At 41.9% G+C, this 16,838-nt stretch overlaps 1 protein-coding gene across 1 annotated transcript in view; it reads right to left on the bottom strand.

Annotated features, from left to right (window-relative positions):
• The window catches only part of PAWR (pro-apoptotic WT1 regulator), a 79,825-nt gene that overhangs the window by 18,316 nt on the left and 44,671 nt on the right, over positions 1-16,838 (bottom strand). Inside the window, exon 3 of the mRNA XM_066634036.1 lies at positions 10,629-10,757. Coding sequence (XP_066490133.1) covers positions 10,629-10,757 — 129 coding nt within the window. The remainder of the gene's footprint in view (positions 1-10,628; positions 10,758-16,838) is intronic.

Below are 16,838 nucleotides of genomic sequence, written 5' to 3'. Positions count from 1 at the left end.
TGTGGATGCTGGACTAGAAGAGTCTTCATTCTGATCCTACAGGGCTTCCTATGAGACTTGAAGCCCTGATTGTTTAAAAATCACATGAGATCTAGACTGGGATATCACAAGATTTGGGGGGGGGGGGCTTTAATTGATATCTTTTATGGCTACATTTTAGGACTGTATTTATTTAAAAGATGTATACCCTACCTTTCTAACAACTCTCAAGGCAGCTTACAAAAACAGACATGGGACATAAATATAAAATAAATCAATAAACCACAGTAAAAACAAAGACAGCCCACCATAAAAATGTTCTCAGCAAAAATGCAACCAGAAACAAGCAGCCACATGAAAATTACAGTAAGTAGCAGCATAAAACTCAGAACGGCACTTCCAGGCAGCCAGCAAAGCTGCTTAGTTTCGTTTATTTACTTAAACTTTGTTGTAAGTTATCTTGTGAGCAGGACATACATCTTTTAAAAGAACTCATGTGTTAAAATATATTTCATACTATTTTCCAAGTAAAGGGGCAAACCAATTTTACACTCGTTTAGCAGACTGACTCCTTTCATAACATAAGAGAAGAGCTTGCTTTTTGTTTGTTCCTCCACTTTGCCAAAGGTTGTAGCCTTCTGTAACATAACCTATCTTGTGCGTTCTGAGGTCAAGATTTCACTCAACTTGGTTACAGATAAGATACAATTTAGTTTCATGCTTTCTTAATCACAGTAGCATTTGCCTGCAGCAATGTTCTTAAACAGCAGTTACTGTAGTTAAACCCCTTTATGGAGCAGAAGTGAGATGAGGGCTACAAAAGTACACCTACTACTTCCTCGATTTGAAAAGGAAAAATGCCCCAAAGTTAATGTAGCACAGTGGCTAAGACTGCAGTCCTGCATACTTACCTGGGAGTAAGTCCCATTGAACTCAATGGTGTCTACTTCTGAGTAGACATGCATAGGACTGTGCTGTAAGCAAAAGTGTGAATCAGGAAGTCCTCTGCTCACATTTGCTCTCTACCAATAATTCATTGGGTAGCCTTGGGCAAGCTAAAGTCTGAATTAGACATCTGCAATATTGGAAAAATGCTGTCCTACCTTAGAGGTGGTTAGGATTACTGAGCTAATGTACTGTATATATTTGTATACAAGTCAAGGACATGTTTTGAGTCAAAATCATGGAATTTGCTATGGCACAAGGATAAGTCAAGGGTAAAACTTAGGCAAGTATGCAAGTCTTTGAATTAGGTTTGATTTTACCTGAAGCAGATCCTGAAAAGTGACTTACCAGCAATTGTTTTGAAGCAGCTATTCTCTAAAGAGGGAGGTTATGTAGGCTGAGAAGTATAATACTACCACAGCAGCAGCTCTCACAAAGACTACAATTCCCGTAACTTCCTTCACCTTCCATCCCCTTAGAAGATGGGGAGCACATTTCTGTGCAGAACAAGACAAAATAGCTCCATTCCCCCCCATGTGCCCCACTTCTTAGCCCGGTTCCCCCCCCCAAACAGGCAGCAGATCTTAGAAGCCAAAGAGGCCTTACCATCATGGCATCACAAGGAAGTTTGTGGACCACAACAGGACCACACCTTGGGGGTTGTGGACCACACCAGGTGACATACCCGGGAGTATGTGTGTGACATTGCTACTCACCAAAATTGTGAAATCTTGGCATTTTTAAATAGTACCATCATATTATATATCATTCAATGTGTAATTTAGTGCAGAATGCAGTTAAACAAACCACATTGAAATATCTGTATTCTATCAAAAGTTATAGCCAAATAACAAAAAAAAAAACCAACCACAACTGCCTTATGCAATAAAAAGTGATTTCCTTAACTTAAAACTAACCAATGAGGCTGATAGTTCAGAGAGTCAATGAGGTGTGATTATGACACAGCTGGGAACCAATAGTTTGAGTCAGCTCTCATTTCCATGTATCAGAGCCAATACACAACTGAATAAGAGTTTGGGTGAGTGCCATCAAGTTGGCTATTGGTTTTTTGTTGGCTACTGATTTATTTGGTGACCTGTACTGTTATATATTAAAATAAATAAATGAAGTTAATGGGGGTGACACCAACCCTAGTGATGCCACTGCATTTATGCTGGGGATGTGATATTGTAATTTATTCTGTTTGGTCTGGTGCAGGAGGAGGTCCATCATAGGGGTGACACAACGAGCTCTTGCACTGGGTGATGGAAACCCTAGTGACATCTATGCTTATCACATTGACCTGTGTACAAGTTGACCTAGGTTTGCAGGGTCAATTTTAAGGCTTATGTTTTTGACTTATAAACGTGTATATATGGTTAAGTGAAGTGCTTTGAAGTGGTCAATGTGTTCAAAAGCTAGATATTATTATTAAACTACAGTGGTGCCTCACAAGACGAATGCCTCGCGCAACGAAACACTCGCAAGACGAAAGCGTTTTTGCGATTTTTTGGTGACTCGCAAGACGAATTTTTCTATGGCCGTGCTTCGCAAGACGAATTTTTTGCATTTTTTTTTGTTTGTTTTAAATCGCACAACCGTTAATACCCAGGTCATGTTTAAAAAGTTGAAGTTTTGTGCTTGAAATTTTTGAAATCCTCTGTACAGTATGTATGCCTTTAAAGAGCACTTAATAAACACTTTGTAAACCAAATTTGACTTTGTTCTGTCTTTTTTTGCCCATAGGAACGCATTAATTAAATTTCAGTGCATTCCTATGGGAAACCACGCTTCGCAAGACGAAATTTTCGCAATACGAAACGACTCGCGGAACGAATTAATTTTGTCTTGCGAGGCACCACTGTAATTACAAGAACATATCCTGGGAAAAGGTGGAGAGTGTGTGTCATACACCACAGAAGGCATAACTGTTCCTTTCTAAAATGCAGGTCCTTATAACACTACATCTGATATATACAACAGAAGAGGGCAGGGAAGGCTTATATGGGGCAGTTTTACAAAAAGTTTTATCATCAGGCCTTGTGGTGAGGAACAAATAGGGTGTGCATGTGTGTTCCTAAACAAACAATGCATACATAACTTGCTCCTGACTAATCCCCACAGAACTACTCAATACTTTCCTCACACACGTTCAAAGTCTTAGACAAATAGAAACCCAAACTCGACTTACTAAATGCTGACCAGCAATTCTAGGTCAGCAGACTATCAGAAACCTGCTAGCACTGTTACCCATTACCTGAAATTTCTCTCTGAAGTCTTGATTTCTACCATATAACTGTGGGTACAGGAATCACTATATTATTTATTAAAAATTTCATTTTGCCAACCAAAAAAATGAGAACAGGTAAATAAAAGGGAAATGAAGAACAGCAGAGTATCTACCCATAAGTGCAAAGTATATTTACTGCAATTTAATGTCAGCTATAGTTAATTCTGCCTATTTTAGACATTCATATGTACCATTTTAACATGAAAGGCTAAGTTCTACCGTACAATAAGGTAGCTTTGCTTTCTTGGCTGCCCAGGGACCTTTGTTTGCTTGGTTGCTACAGATGTCAAGCTAAGATGGCAAAACACAGATGAAATATGTGGAAATCCATAATACTAAACCACCATGTTTCAACAGTAAATTAGACTGCAATCCTTTACATAATTACCTGGGAGTAAGTCCCACTAAACACAAAGAGGCTTATTTCAGAGAAGACGTGCAGTGTGTCTAAACCAGTGGTTTCCAAACTTACCTCCATCACGCCGCCCTCCGTGCTATAGGTATGGAGCTCAGACCAGAATATAGTTGGCTATGACATCACTGCCATTTCCTTCTAGGATGCAGGCACCCAAAGTAACACTGAAAATGGAGGCCAGAGACTCCGGGCAGGCAGGTGGGTTTTTTGTGCAATGTGTTCCTTGTGCATGGAACTCTGCCCACCAAGTTGAGCCTCTTACCGCCATTTTCAGTGTTGCATTGGGTGTTCGCTGCCAAGTGGCAAGCATCCTGCAACGCCCCTGAGCATTTGCCAATGCCCCCCAGGGGCCGCACCTTGAACTTATTCCAGCAAATAGCTGGCTGGATCCCACTGTTGATCAGGTGGCCTGCAAGGAGACTAAGTAAAGTCTCAGGCTGTCAGGTCATCCCAGCTTCAGCATAGTATGCGGTACTGCATGCAATGGACAGGCAGGGGATATCACTGGACAGTTAGTCGTCCATCCAAACTGCAGTTACCATTCTTACTTCTAGTACAACAACGATTAAGTGAGTAGAGACATCACAGAAATCAACTCAGCCCTCTCTTATTCTGTTTATGCAGCGCCTTATCTGAAGATCAGTGTTTAGGCTTTAGGGACTAAAATATGAGAAATATGACCCCTGTTTATATAAGAAGCAACATAAGGAGTTGCATAAGTTCCACGTCTGTTAAAAACAACAGAATTTGGCAAAAAAAGAAAAGCAGCTGACTCACAAATAAGCACCACATATGTTCATTTACGTTGACAACGGTAGGCAGGAATATATGGCTTTGACGATAATAGCCTTCACCAACTAGTCTGAACCTACCACACAGTTAAGTAGTTTTTATGCAATAGCTGTTTCAAAAATACCACCAACCCACAGCTGACTGACTATAATAAGTGCTGAAATAAAAACCTGTATCTTAAAAGACATTTTGCAGTAGGAGTAAAATCCTTCTACGTGCTCACACAGCATTCCAGTGAGGTTTGTGTAGGAACATTTTCCCATTCACTTTGTACAAAGTCACAGAATTCGGTTATATTTGAGTGGTCACATTAAGTTACACTGCAAAACTGGGTTTATGTCATTCTGCACATCCCATAGTAATGATATACTTTAATCAATGTATTATTTTGGGTCACAGTGGAAGGAATAACTTGTGAAATTCAACCATAGTGACAAGAAGCAAAAATTTCTATTTACTTTTACAGCTTAAGGGTTTTTAAAAATTATTATTTACCCTAAGACTTAAAGAGTCCAAACACAGTTGGGGCTTTTACACACTGTTAGCAGAGCACAGGTATTTACTACCCTGAATTATCTTTTACTTAGGCTGCAATCCTATCCTCACTTGCCTGGGAGTAAGCCCCACTGACTATTATGAGACTTACTTCTGAGCAGACATGGCTAGGATTGGGGCTCTTCCTAACTTTACTAGGTCACTCCAAAAAACACTTAATGTCTCCATTCTATGATGCCCTATATTAATTAAGTATTTCAAAGAAGGCGTAAAGAGAAAATTAAATTAAATAGATAAAATATGAGTTGACTAAGGTAGCTTATGAACACTAAAGAACACTCACAAAAGGTAAATATTTGCATAGAAGTTTGACAAACACATAGAAGTTTGACAAACACACAAAACATTACTTGAAGGATAAAGAAATATACTGTAGGAGGGATCTTCATGGGTGGGAAAAAAAGGAAGCCCAGTTGTTATGTTGCAGGACTTGCATATTCATGACCAGGGAACATGAAAACTAGAGAATAAGAGAACACTCAGAATCAGGAAAAAGAACAGAAGGTGGTGTGGTGCTGGCTAGAATTCACACACATACAAAGCATAAAGGAGGATATGGAAGGGCTGCCCTCAACTCAAAACCGACAATCTTGGGGGAGAAATGCATCCAATAACAGAGACCACCGAGACTGCCCAATCTCAGTTTTGTTAAGTCCACAGCATGATGAAATCATTTAACACAAGCCACATTATCCAATATTACACTGTAGTGTATAGTCACGACCATCACTCAGTGCAATTGACAGTCACTCATAATTTCAACCGCTCCCAAAACACCTTTTCAGTCATCAGTAACTTTTGGCTTACTTGTCACAAATGATCTTAGATCTGAGAAGCAAGGGGGAAAAAACCACATTTTTTCCCCATTTGGTCTTTTACTGAGCAAAAGGCCTTGCAATGACAAAGCTCTAGGGCAGTTGTTCCCAAACTCTCCAGGAGTTTGGGAGCTGCAATAAGTCTTTGTGGGGGAGGGGGAATGCAGTGACGTGATCCCCAAGATCATGCTTCTGCCAGGGGCAACAGGGGCTTCGTTTCACTCATCACTTACCACCAGCAGCCTGGGGATGCGGGGAGCCCCACAGAAGCCTCCGCGGGGCTCCCCAAGCCTCAGAAAATCTAAAAATAAAGATCACGACCCACTTCTGGTTTCGCAATCAGAGGATGTTTCTAACTGCACTAGTACATACATACAAAAAGCTTAAAATAAAAAAAATATATCAAACAGGATTGCACGTTTAAGAACAGTCTCATCCTGGACCAATTTAGCTAATAGATTGTGACCTTTGGTTAACATGGCATCTAGTAACATGCAACAAGGATAGAACTATACCCTGTTTGCCTTCTAAAAGATGCCTTTCTTAATACAGTGTTTTACCGAGAAGATGCTGCATGTCATGATGGAGGCACAGAAAACCTGACAGCCTATAGGATGTTATGCAAGCAATGAACAATTGCCCCAACGTCCTACCCTGAAAATGCCCCATAACCTACAGAAATGTTGTATGCTGTGTACGCAGAATCTCAGTGCTAAAAGCACAATTCCTTTACAAGTAAGACAGTGATTCAGCAGAGTACATAAAGAATGGTGCCATGTTTAGCTCAGTGTTGGAGCACATGCTTTGTGTGCAGAAGGTTCCAGGTTCAATCCCTGGCATTTCCAACTAAGGCTGGGAAAGAGTCCTGCTTGAAACCCTGAAGGGACATTGCCATGCAATGAAGACAACAGTGACCGAGGGAGACCATTGGTCTGATGATTCTATAAAAATTTTTATATGCATATCCTCCCAATATAGTTGCACTTTTGCAAAATACATTTGATAATTGTGATTAATAATAATAATAACAGGTATTTATATACCGCCTTTCTTGGTCTTTATTCAAGACTTTATTCAAGGCGGTTTACATAGGCAGGCTTTATTTAAATCCCATATTAAATAGGGATTTTTACAATTGAAAGAAGGTTCTTTCTTTCAAGAACCACTACATTCAGGTGTTTCATTCCGATCTGGCTTCATATTCTGGCCTCCATCCTCCCACGCTCAGAGCAGATGGAAAAAATAGCTCAGCTTCAGCTTGTCAGCTGCTTCAAGGTCGCACGGTGCCGGAAGTCTCGAACTGGCAACCTTGTGGATGTTATCTTCAGGCAGACGGAGGCTCTACCCTCTAGACCAGACCTCCTGCCCATTAATGGCTTGTTTCCACTATGAATTCTATTGTTGGCAACCTTCAGTCTCGAAAGACTATGGTATCGCGCTCTGAAAGGTGGTTCTGGAACAGCGTCTAGTGTGGCTGAAAAGGCCGATTCGGGAGTGAATTCGGGTGAAAAGTGAATTCGAGTGAAAAGGCCAATTCGGGAGTGAATTCGGGAATTCTATAATTCCAGTTTAAAAGTGTGAATGTCATGCAGCTCTTTTCTGCAGGGAAGGTGAATTAAAACTCTGCCATTAAAATGATTGCTTGGACTGAATGGTACCACATTTTATAACTTGCAAGCAAATATTCTCCTACATTAATCCTGTTGCAACCTGAAACTTATTAAGTTTATTCCTATCAAGTATGCTTTAAAATAATATGCTTGGAGCAACATTTCAGTGTTTAGAAAGAAAGGCTTTTATCAATTAATTTGAGGCTCATGGACTTGGGACAGTAATCGTAGAAGGTGTTATCTAGCATCTATTATCTCTAAATAAGAATCAGACATTGTAACTGTAAGAGTTGGTCCTGCCCAAGTTTTACTATTAATATATCACAAATCTCCCATAAAAAGGGAGATTTAAATAATTTTATATAAGCTGATATATCCAAAAATAGTAGTGCCCCAACCTGGACTTGTACCCTTACTTACACCCATGGAGGTCAAACACATTTGCCTCAGAAACCAACCCATGAGATGACAAGGTGCACCTGCTGAAATTCCCTCCTCTACACTATTGTTAAATGTCCAGGAGCCCCGAAGTTGAAAGGATGGCCATCTCTGAGCTACACAATAGTTTGTGAAGAGTCAGATGAGGGTATAAACTGCTCTGTTTACTGGGGACCCAGTGTCCAACTTGCGGGCAAGCCACTTTCAGTGAAAAGCTTTAAACATAATGGCTGGAAAGAAGACATTACCAATAGAAAGAAGTCTTGTCTGGTGCCTCATGAAAACAGGCTTAATGAGAAAGTCACACTGACCTATGACTTCACCGTTTCCCACAGCGGATTGAGAACAAAGAACAGCTATGTCAGCAGATGAAAAAATGGGGAAGAAATCATCTCAACCTGTTCTACTTGGAAAAGACATGTAAGGCCAGTTTTTCTACTTCACAGTGGGAATTTGCCATATTTGTGGTGATTAGTCATGGTGAAGCAGCACCTCTATAGGACTAGGACAAGGGAATGTGGAAGTATTAGGGAGTGTGTAAGAGAATGGATGTACTTTTTAATTTAAATATGTCATAAATTTTTTATCACGTTATACTCACTATCAAGTAATAACAAAAGACCAACATGTTTTCCTTGTGTTCCCAGTTTCCCCATATCTTGAACATGTTCCCATCTTTTCTGCCCAGCACACTTAACCAACTGTCAGAAAACCAAGCCAACTGGGTTTGATATCAGCCCTGACTCACCGCTGCTGCCTTTGCTACCTCTAAATAAAATTCCTTATTCCTCACAGTGTTCCATCATCACACTGGCTTAAAGGGACTGCATCCAGTATGCACTAGTATGAAGTGAGGAGAGGGGGTAGAAAAGTGCTCCTTCTTCGTTAGGTATTTAAAGCTAAAAGAGGACATGTTCTCTTTAAATTCCAATTGAGGACAGAGTATGTGCTGGGCAGGGGAATAGTAGATGATTACATTCTTGTTCACTTGTAACAAGCAGGGAGCAGATCAATATAGCTTGTATCTGCTATGGGCTGGGGGAAGGTAGCAGCAGACATAGGGAGAAGAGCACCCCTAATCCACTGCTCCTTTGTTTCCCTCACTATCCACTGCTGATGCAAGCTGCATCAGGTCACTTCATAGCTGGGCTACCTCTGAACCAGTATTACAACAAGGCTTTGATATTGATCACTTTTCCTACCTGTGACCATGCATCATAATTACAATTTTTCACATGAGCCAGAAGAACTTCAATCTTACTTGAACCAAATTAGAGCCAAACAAGGGCATTTAAGCACACTGGCTTCTGGTGCATATCTGTCTTAATGTCTCATTTTAGTAAGTTTAAACTGCAGCCGCAAGTCTGTCAGCCCTGTCATACCATAGCCAAGAGCAACAGCACTTATTACATATATGACTCTCATAGCTCAACAGAAAAGTAGCAGAAATAAATCAAGACAATATTCTATAGATTGCTTACAAAAGTCTTGGAGATACAACTAATCATTCTGTGAGGTGGAAAAACTGTCCCTATACAACATGTTGAGCTGCTGAGCTCAGAGGCCCCACTCAGAGGTGCATGCGCTGGGGGCGCAGACGCAATCTGCGGATAAGTGAATTCATGGGTACGGGGGCCCCCTGTAGACAAAACTCCCTTAAAGCCAACAAATACATACTGTCACTTTAAGAACTAAAAGCAAAATTTGAGAGATGTGCAGCGACTGATGAAACAGCAACTTCATTCTCACATTTCAGGCTCACTCAAGGGCATAAAACAGAGTACTGTAGAATGTCAGACAGAGTTGCCTGCACTATTTAAACAGTTTTTCTCTGTCTTTTTTGTGGGGTGGGAGACAGGGCACATATATGTGAATTTGCATGAGTCTATTGCATGTAAGATGTGGCCAACTGTATTTTAATTTAAAATGCTCTAGACTGCCTGGGGACCATTTATTAGTTTAGCTATGCAAACTCTTTTGTGAACTACTTTTTGTTGAAAAGCAGTATATAAATATTCTTATTAAATAACAATCCTGCCGCTGCTGAACATCCAGTGAGCGACAACTTGTGAAAAGGGTTGATGGTGACCTTCTTATATTATGGAACTCCCTTTCCCCAAATTGCAATTAACACTCTTGTTTATTTTCTGCCAACAATTGAAAACCTGGCTTTTCTGTTAGACCTTCCTTGATTTTTAGTTTTATTTTAATTGTTGGCAGTTTTATTTTAATTGTTGGCAGTCGTGTTGTCTTTGTGAACTTTTTTGGTTTTTCTAGTCTTATTTGTTATTAAAGATTTATTGTAAGCCACTCCGAGTCTTTGCTAAGAAGGACAGAATGTAAATTTTTAATAAATAGTAACCAGCCTGAAACCAGGTTAGCAAGGATCAAAATCATCAGTGTAATCCAGGAAAACCTGGAATTGGGCCTATCAGGTCAGAAACACAAGGATACTTAATGGCAGATAGCTATTAAACTAGTATTGAGGGGAAACTGTAACTCTCTCTCTCTCTCTCTCTCTCTCTCTCTCTCTCTCTCTCTGTGCGTGTGTGTCTGTGTGTTTGGAAGCTGCTAGTATTTTAATAAGTATTAAAATGAATTAGTGTTTTAATAAAGTAGACTATTGCCAGCTGCCTGTGTTTGGAAAAGGATCAGCTATGCTCATTTGCAGAGTTTTGGAGAAAAAAAAAAGTGTTTACACATCACTGCACATATATCAGAAGGAAACGGGTGTCACATTTCTTCCAAGTCTGAAATACAACATTCCAAATGGAGAATAAGCTTCGCACCTGTAACACACAAGAGTCACTTGGATCTGTGCTGGCTGACTCATTCTGTATTGTGTTCTGTTGTGTTATTGCATCTTCCCTTTTACGCTCCTTTTGTCCTGCTTCATCATCATCATATTCATCCAAACACTGAAAAAAAGAAAAAATAATGCATTTTTTTTAAAACGAATGGATGATAGTTTAGTTAAAGTACTGCACAAACATATCAGCTATCAACCATTTGCTTCTTTAGCTCAGTTATAATACCTGGGCTATATAACCTAATGGCTCAATTTGGCATAATGCAGCTTCATTTGCTTTTTACATAATGTCAGATTAATCAACAAAACGCCTAATAATATAATACCATTGTACAAATCTATGGTAAGGCAACACCTGAGCATTGTGTCCAGTTCTGGTCACCACATCTCAAAAAGGACATAGTGGAAATGGAAAAGTGCAAAAGAGAGCGACTAAAATGATTACTGGGCTGGGGCACCTTCCTTATGAGGAAAGGCTATGGCGTTTGGGCCTCTTCCGCCTAGAAAAGAGGTGCCTGAGGCAGAACATGATTGAGAAATACAAAATTATGCAGGGGATGGACAGAGTGGACAGAGAGATGCTCTTTACCCTCTCACACAACACCAGAACCAGGGAACATCCACTAAAATTGAGTGTTGGGAAAGTTAGGACACACAAAAGAAAATATTTCTTTACTCAGCGTGTAGTTGGTCTGTAGAACTCCTTGCCACAGCATGTGGTGATGACATCTGGCCTAGATGACTTTAAAAGGGGATTGGACAAGTTTGTGGAAGAAAAAGCCATTATGGGTTACAAGCCATGATGTGTATGTGCAACCTCCTGATTTTAGAAATGGGCTACATTAGAATGCCAGATGCAAGGGAGGGCACCAGGATGCAGATCTCTTGTTGTCTTGTGTGCTCCCTGGGGCATTTGGTGGGTCACTGTGAGATACAGGAATCTGGACTAGATGGGCCTATGGCCTGATTCAGCGGGGCTGTTCTTATGTCAAAAAACAAGTATTCAGTAAGGAGTTTGCCTCACTTTTGTTATCAGAAGACTTTTCAACAACATTTTAAAAGAACTGTATAAGGAAGCAAAACAGATGGAAAATTCAGAGCTAAGGCGGAAAGCTCAGCTTGATAATTTAGTCTTCACACTGACACTTTGGGGTGGGCAGATGCATGGAAAGAAGTACCAGGCATTCAGTAATTTGTGAACCAAATCCAGCTTGAAGGTGACTAATCGTTGCACCAACTAAAAGGAACATCTTTACCCCATCAAATGGTACCTTAAAGCCCATGAGGAAACACCACTAATGGTATCAGGAAAGAGAATTCTTAAGAGGCAAAGAAGCAAACAATTTCTAAGAGGGTAAGTTTTGTCTCAAACGTGTAAGCTCTTGAGAAAATTATATCTTCTAATAGGGGTAAGGAGGGGACAGACTTTTTGAAAGTAAAAATGTGTCTACCTTTTCCTACCTAAGAAAAAGGAACTGCCAGACATGCTAGACACAGGGCAGAACCCTAACCAGGTCTACTCAGAAGTAAGTCCTATTGTGTTCAATGGGACTTACTCCCAGGAAATTGAGGTTAAGATTGCAGCCATAGGGCCCAATCCTATCCAATTTTCCAGTGTGCCAGTGCAGCTGTACCAATGGGGCATGCACTGTATCCTGTGCAGGGAGGGGGGGGGTCACACACAGAGACCTCTTCAAGATAAGGGAATGTTTGTTCCCTTACCTCGAGGGCTGCATTGCAGTTGCACCGGTGCTGGAAAGTCGAATAGGATTGGGTGCATAGTCAGCCCATACTGCTCAAACATTTCATTCTGCTTTTGAAAATGAAGTATACCATCACAAGTAGAGATCTGTAAAAATTATCTGAAGTTTTTTTTTTTTAATTCTTTCATACACATGCACAGAACTTACAAATATGTCTGTTCTCCAAACCAAATGCAGAAATAGGGGCAATCCCCAGGTTTCCAGTACTGGAAACCTAAGCATGTGGTAGCAGTGGAAGCAGCAATTAAGCTCAAGGGTCATTTCCCTTTAATAGCTTAAATGCTTGGAATGAAAAGCAATCTTCTCATAGAATAGGGCGGGTTATCTTCTCATAGAAATGAACCAACAAGAGGGAGCGCATGTACCAAGGCAGTTTGATGAAAGCAGAATAGCTCTCTTTTCCCATCACCCCACAAATTTGGTCATAACTCAGCAGGCAACCCTCACTGTTTCAGCTGTGTTCAGCCAATACCCATCTAATTACAGCTACTGGGACTTGCTAAAAGAGTGTCCACAAACAAATCAATTTATAGTCCTGTTGGGTCCATCAGAGGCATCATCCTCCTGTAATGGTCTATAACCTTCTTTTAAGGAGTCAGTTATAGGCCTAATGGTCTCCTTCAAAATTGCCTGGTCTTATTGGCTACCATAGAATTTCTCAGCATTTGTCCCTGCTGTACCACTTGGCATGGTTCATCTATTGGAAGTACCACTTGAAGTACCTGGTAGCAATGAGCCAGATGGTCCAACTCCACATAGGATTTTATAGCACTAGAGTTGCTCTGGAGCATGCTGGGCAGCTGAGAGGTAGGTGAAGACATTGGGAGAGGCAGGGAGGAGGCATTTTGGGGCAGGGGGAGGAAGAGAGGGGGGGGAGGACAGGCATTCTGGGGGACAGAGTGAGGCAGGCAGGAATGGTGGATCCTGAGCCTCTGTGTCGGGCCATCCACCTGACACAGAGGCTCTAAATTCTATGCTAACACTTGAATCATTGTAGAATCAAGTAGCCCCATTGCAGGGCTACTTGCTTTACCCGGGGTAAGGGGAAAATAGTCCTCTTCTCCTGAGGAGGCAACGGCGGCTGTCTGGTGTGCACAGGATGCAGTGGCAGCCATTTTTGGTGACGCTGCAGCCCTGCATGCCGGGCAGCTCAGGATTGAACTGTTAGTAAACATAGATAGTACTGTATTGTAAGAGTTGTTTAAAAAGCTATGTAAGTCCCGGAATTCTTTTCAAGGCTTTTGTTATACAGGAAGAAGGCAAATCACTGCACATGTTGGGTCAGGCTGATTTTTAAAAAGTTGAGTGTATTTTAATTATGTTACATTTATTAAAAATATTTTGATCATGTTACGTTTATGAATTTTGAATGGATCACCCTTACCGTTTTCTTGTGGGTTTAAAAAAAGTACTTTTAATTTCAGAGAATACTTCTTCAAATAGAAAGTAGAATAGAAGAATTCAGAGTATTCAGAGAATACTTCTTCAAACAGAAATAGAATACTTCATTTAAAAAGTACAATCCACCAGATTACTGCCTTCTTCTGGAACAAACTTCAGATCTCTATATGTATACAGTTGGAAGAGCTGATGGAGTATTTAAGGAAAAGAGTGACGTAGGGATTGCAAACATGGAACTGCCTCCTGCAGGCAAGCCTTATCAACTTTGAAGTATATAAAATAACTCATTACAAAAAACTAAACACTGTTCCATTAGGGAAAAACCCAACAAACAAAAATTCCAGCCTGTTGCAACCTCATCTCTGCAATAAGACCTATAGACCTCCTCATATGAAGATTTTCAAGTAAGAGAAGATGACACAGGGAATGTATGTTAATGCACTGAAAAAGTAAGAACATGGAGATTAAGGCTCAAAGCTTATTCTGTCCTCAGCCTTTAAAATAATCACAGAAAGCAAAAACTCTGGAAAGTGTCACAAGAAAATACGTTCAGAGATTGTGCAATCGTCTGATGATAAAGCCATCTTGGCAGAAAACGAAAAGCCTTGAAAACCCAGAGGCCGATGGTTTTTAGTTATCCCAAATAAACTTGCAGGAATTAAGCTGTTCTTTAAAAAAAAAAAAGGACGTTCACAGGGTCAAGAGTGAGGTGTATCTTTTGTGTAAGCGCTAAAATGTTTAGTTCTGCACATAGGAAGTTAGCATCCAAAAGCATTGCACTCCCCCCGCCCCAATTTAAACACACACAGCAGTTGTAGGACATGTGATTGTTATTATTATGTGGCACACAGTGGCCACAATATATTTTACACACATTTGGCAGGAAAGGGATGTGAGATTTCATTATGTGCATCATCAGCAGATAAGGCCAAAACAATATGAAGTGGGTGACTTGTGAGTTACTTACCAATTATTTCCAAGTGTTTCCAAGACTCCTGATGAATCACTTGAAATGGTCATGTGGAATGGCATCCCTGGTTGGGGGGGGGGGACAGTGGACAAGCCCCCTGCCAGCCTGTTCACCACCCTCTCTTGCCTGCCACTCTCCTTGGCAATTTGACCCCCTTCTGACTTGCTGAGAGCAAGTCGGAAGAGGATCACAGCAGTAGCAGCACAGGGGGAAGGGGACGAAGCAAGTTGTTGAGGCTCCAAATCACTTCTCCCTGCCTACTTGGTGCTCACAAGAGGCAGGTGGCTACCATATCACTTTCTTTTTTTTTACTTTGAAAGATGATGCCATTCAGCCCTGCTGCTCCACATCTATTTTACTTGCAGGGGATGCTGGGTTACAAACACATACTGGCATGATCTTTGGAAGTAAAAGGAAAAGGTTTATACATGGAAAACAAAAGATCTGCTTCAGGTATTGTTGCATGGTTGCCACACACCCTCAAGCACCTTCAGGCATGAATTAAGGGGTTGTACATGTGGAAGGAACATTTGTTCCCTTACCTTGAGGAGGCCTCCATGACTCCCCCCCCCCCCCGCAGGATGCAGCACACCCCCCCTTGTCATGGCTGCATCAGTGCTGTGCAGTTGGGTAGGACTGGGCCCTAAGAGTGCTTTTTCCTGGCTCTGTAAGTCAATTCTTTCTCTCCTCTTGCCCTAAGGCAACAAATTGGCAATTATGTATTGGCAACCTTCAGTCTCGAAAGACTATGGTATCGCGCTCTGAAAGGTGGTTCTGGCACAGCGTCTAGTGTGGCTGAAAAGGCCAATCCGGGAGTGACAATCCCTTCCACACCGGGAGCAAGTGCAGTCTGTCCCTGGTCTGTCTCCCTGGCTATGGGCCTTCCTTCTTTGCCTCTTAGCCTCAGACTGTTGGCAAAGTGTCTCTTCAAACTGGGAAAGGCCATGCTGCACAGCCTGCCTCCAAGCGGGCCGCTCAGAGGCCAGGGTTTCCCACTTGTTGAGGTCCATCCCTAAGGCCTTCAGATCCCTCTTGCAGATGTCCTTGTATCGCAGCTGTGGTCTACCTGTAGGGCGCTTTCCTTGCACGAGTTCTCCATAGAGGAGATCCTTTGGGATCCGGCCATCATCCATTCTCACGACATGACCAAGCCAACGCAGGCGTCTCTGTTTCAGCAGTGAATACATGCTAGGGATTCCAGCACGTTCCAGGACTGTGTTGTTTGGAACTTTGTCCTGCCAGGTGATGCTGAGGATGCGTCGGAGGCAGCGCATGTGGAAAGCGCTCAGTTTCCTCTCCTGTTGTGGGCGAAGAGTCCATGACTCGCTGCAGTACAGAAGTGTACTCAGGACGCAAGCTCTGTAGACCTGGATCTTGGTATGTTCCGTCAGCTTCTTGTTGGACCAGACTCTCTTTGTGAGTCTGGAAAACGTGGTAGCTGCTTTACCGATGCGCCTGTTTAGCTCGGCATCGAGAGAATGAGTGTCGGAGATCGTTGAGCCAAGGTACACAAAGTCATGGACAACCTCCAGTTCATGCGCAGAGATTGTAATGCAGGGAGGTGAGTCCACATCCTGAACCATGACCTGTGTTTTCTTCAGGCTGATTGTCAGTCCAAAATCTTGGCAGGCCTTGCTAAAACGATCCATGAGCTGCTGGAGATCTTTGGCAGAGTGGGTAGTGACAGCTGCATCGTCGGCAAAGAGGAAGTCACGCAGACATTTCAGCTGGACTTTGGATTTTGCTCTCAGTCTGGAGAGGTTGAAGAGCTTTCCGTCTGATCTGGTCCGGAGATAGATGCCTTCTGTTGCAGTTCCAAAGGCCTGCTTCAGCAGGACAGCGAAGAAAATCCCAAACAAGGTTGGTGCAAGAACACAGCCCTGCTTCACTCCGCTTCGGATGTCAAAAGGGTCTGATGTGGAGCCATCGAAGACAACAGTGCCCTTCATGTCCTTGTGGAAGGATCTGATGATGCTGAGGAGCCTGGGTGGACATCCAATCTTGGGGAGAATCTTGAAGAGGCCGTCTCTGCTGACCAGGTCGAAAGCCTTTGTGA

The sequence above is a fragment of the Tiliqua scincoides genome, chromosome 7 (assembly GCF_035046505.1).
Source record: "Tiliqua scincoides isolate rTilSci1 chromosome 7, rTilSci1.hap2, whole genome shotgun sequence".
In the NCBI taxonomy this organism is placed as follows: domain Eukaryota; kingdom Metazoa; phylum Chordata; class Lepidosauria; order Squamata; family Scincidae; genus Tiliqua; species Tiliqua scincoides.
The sequence above is the reverse complement of the archived record's forward strand: the minus strand, read 5'-3'. Positions and strand labels throughout refer to the sequence as shown.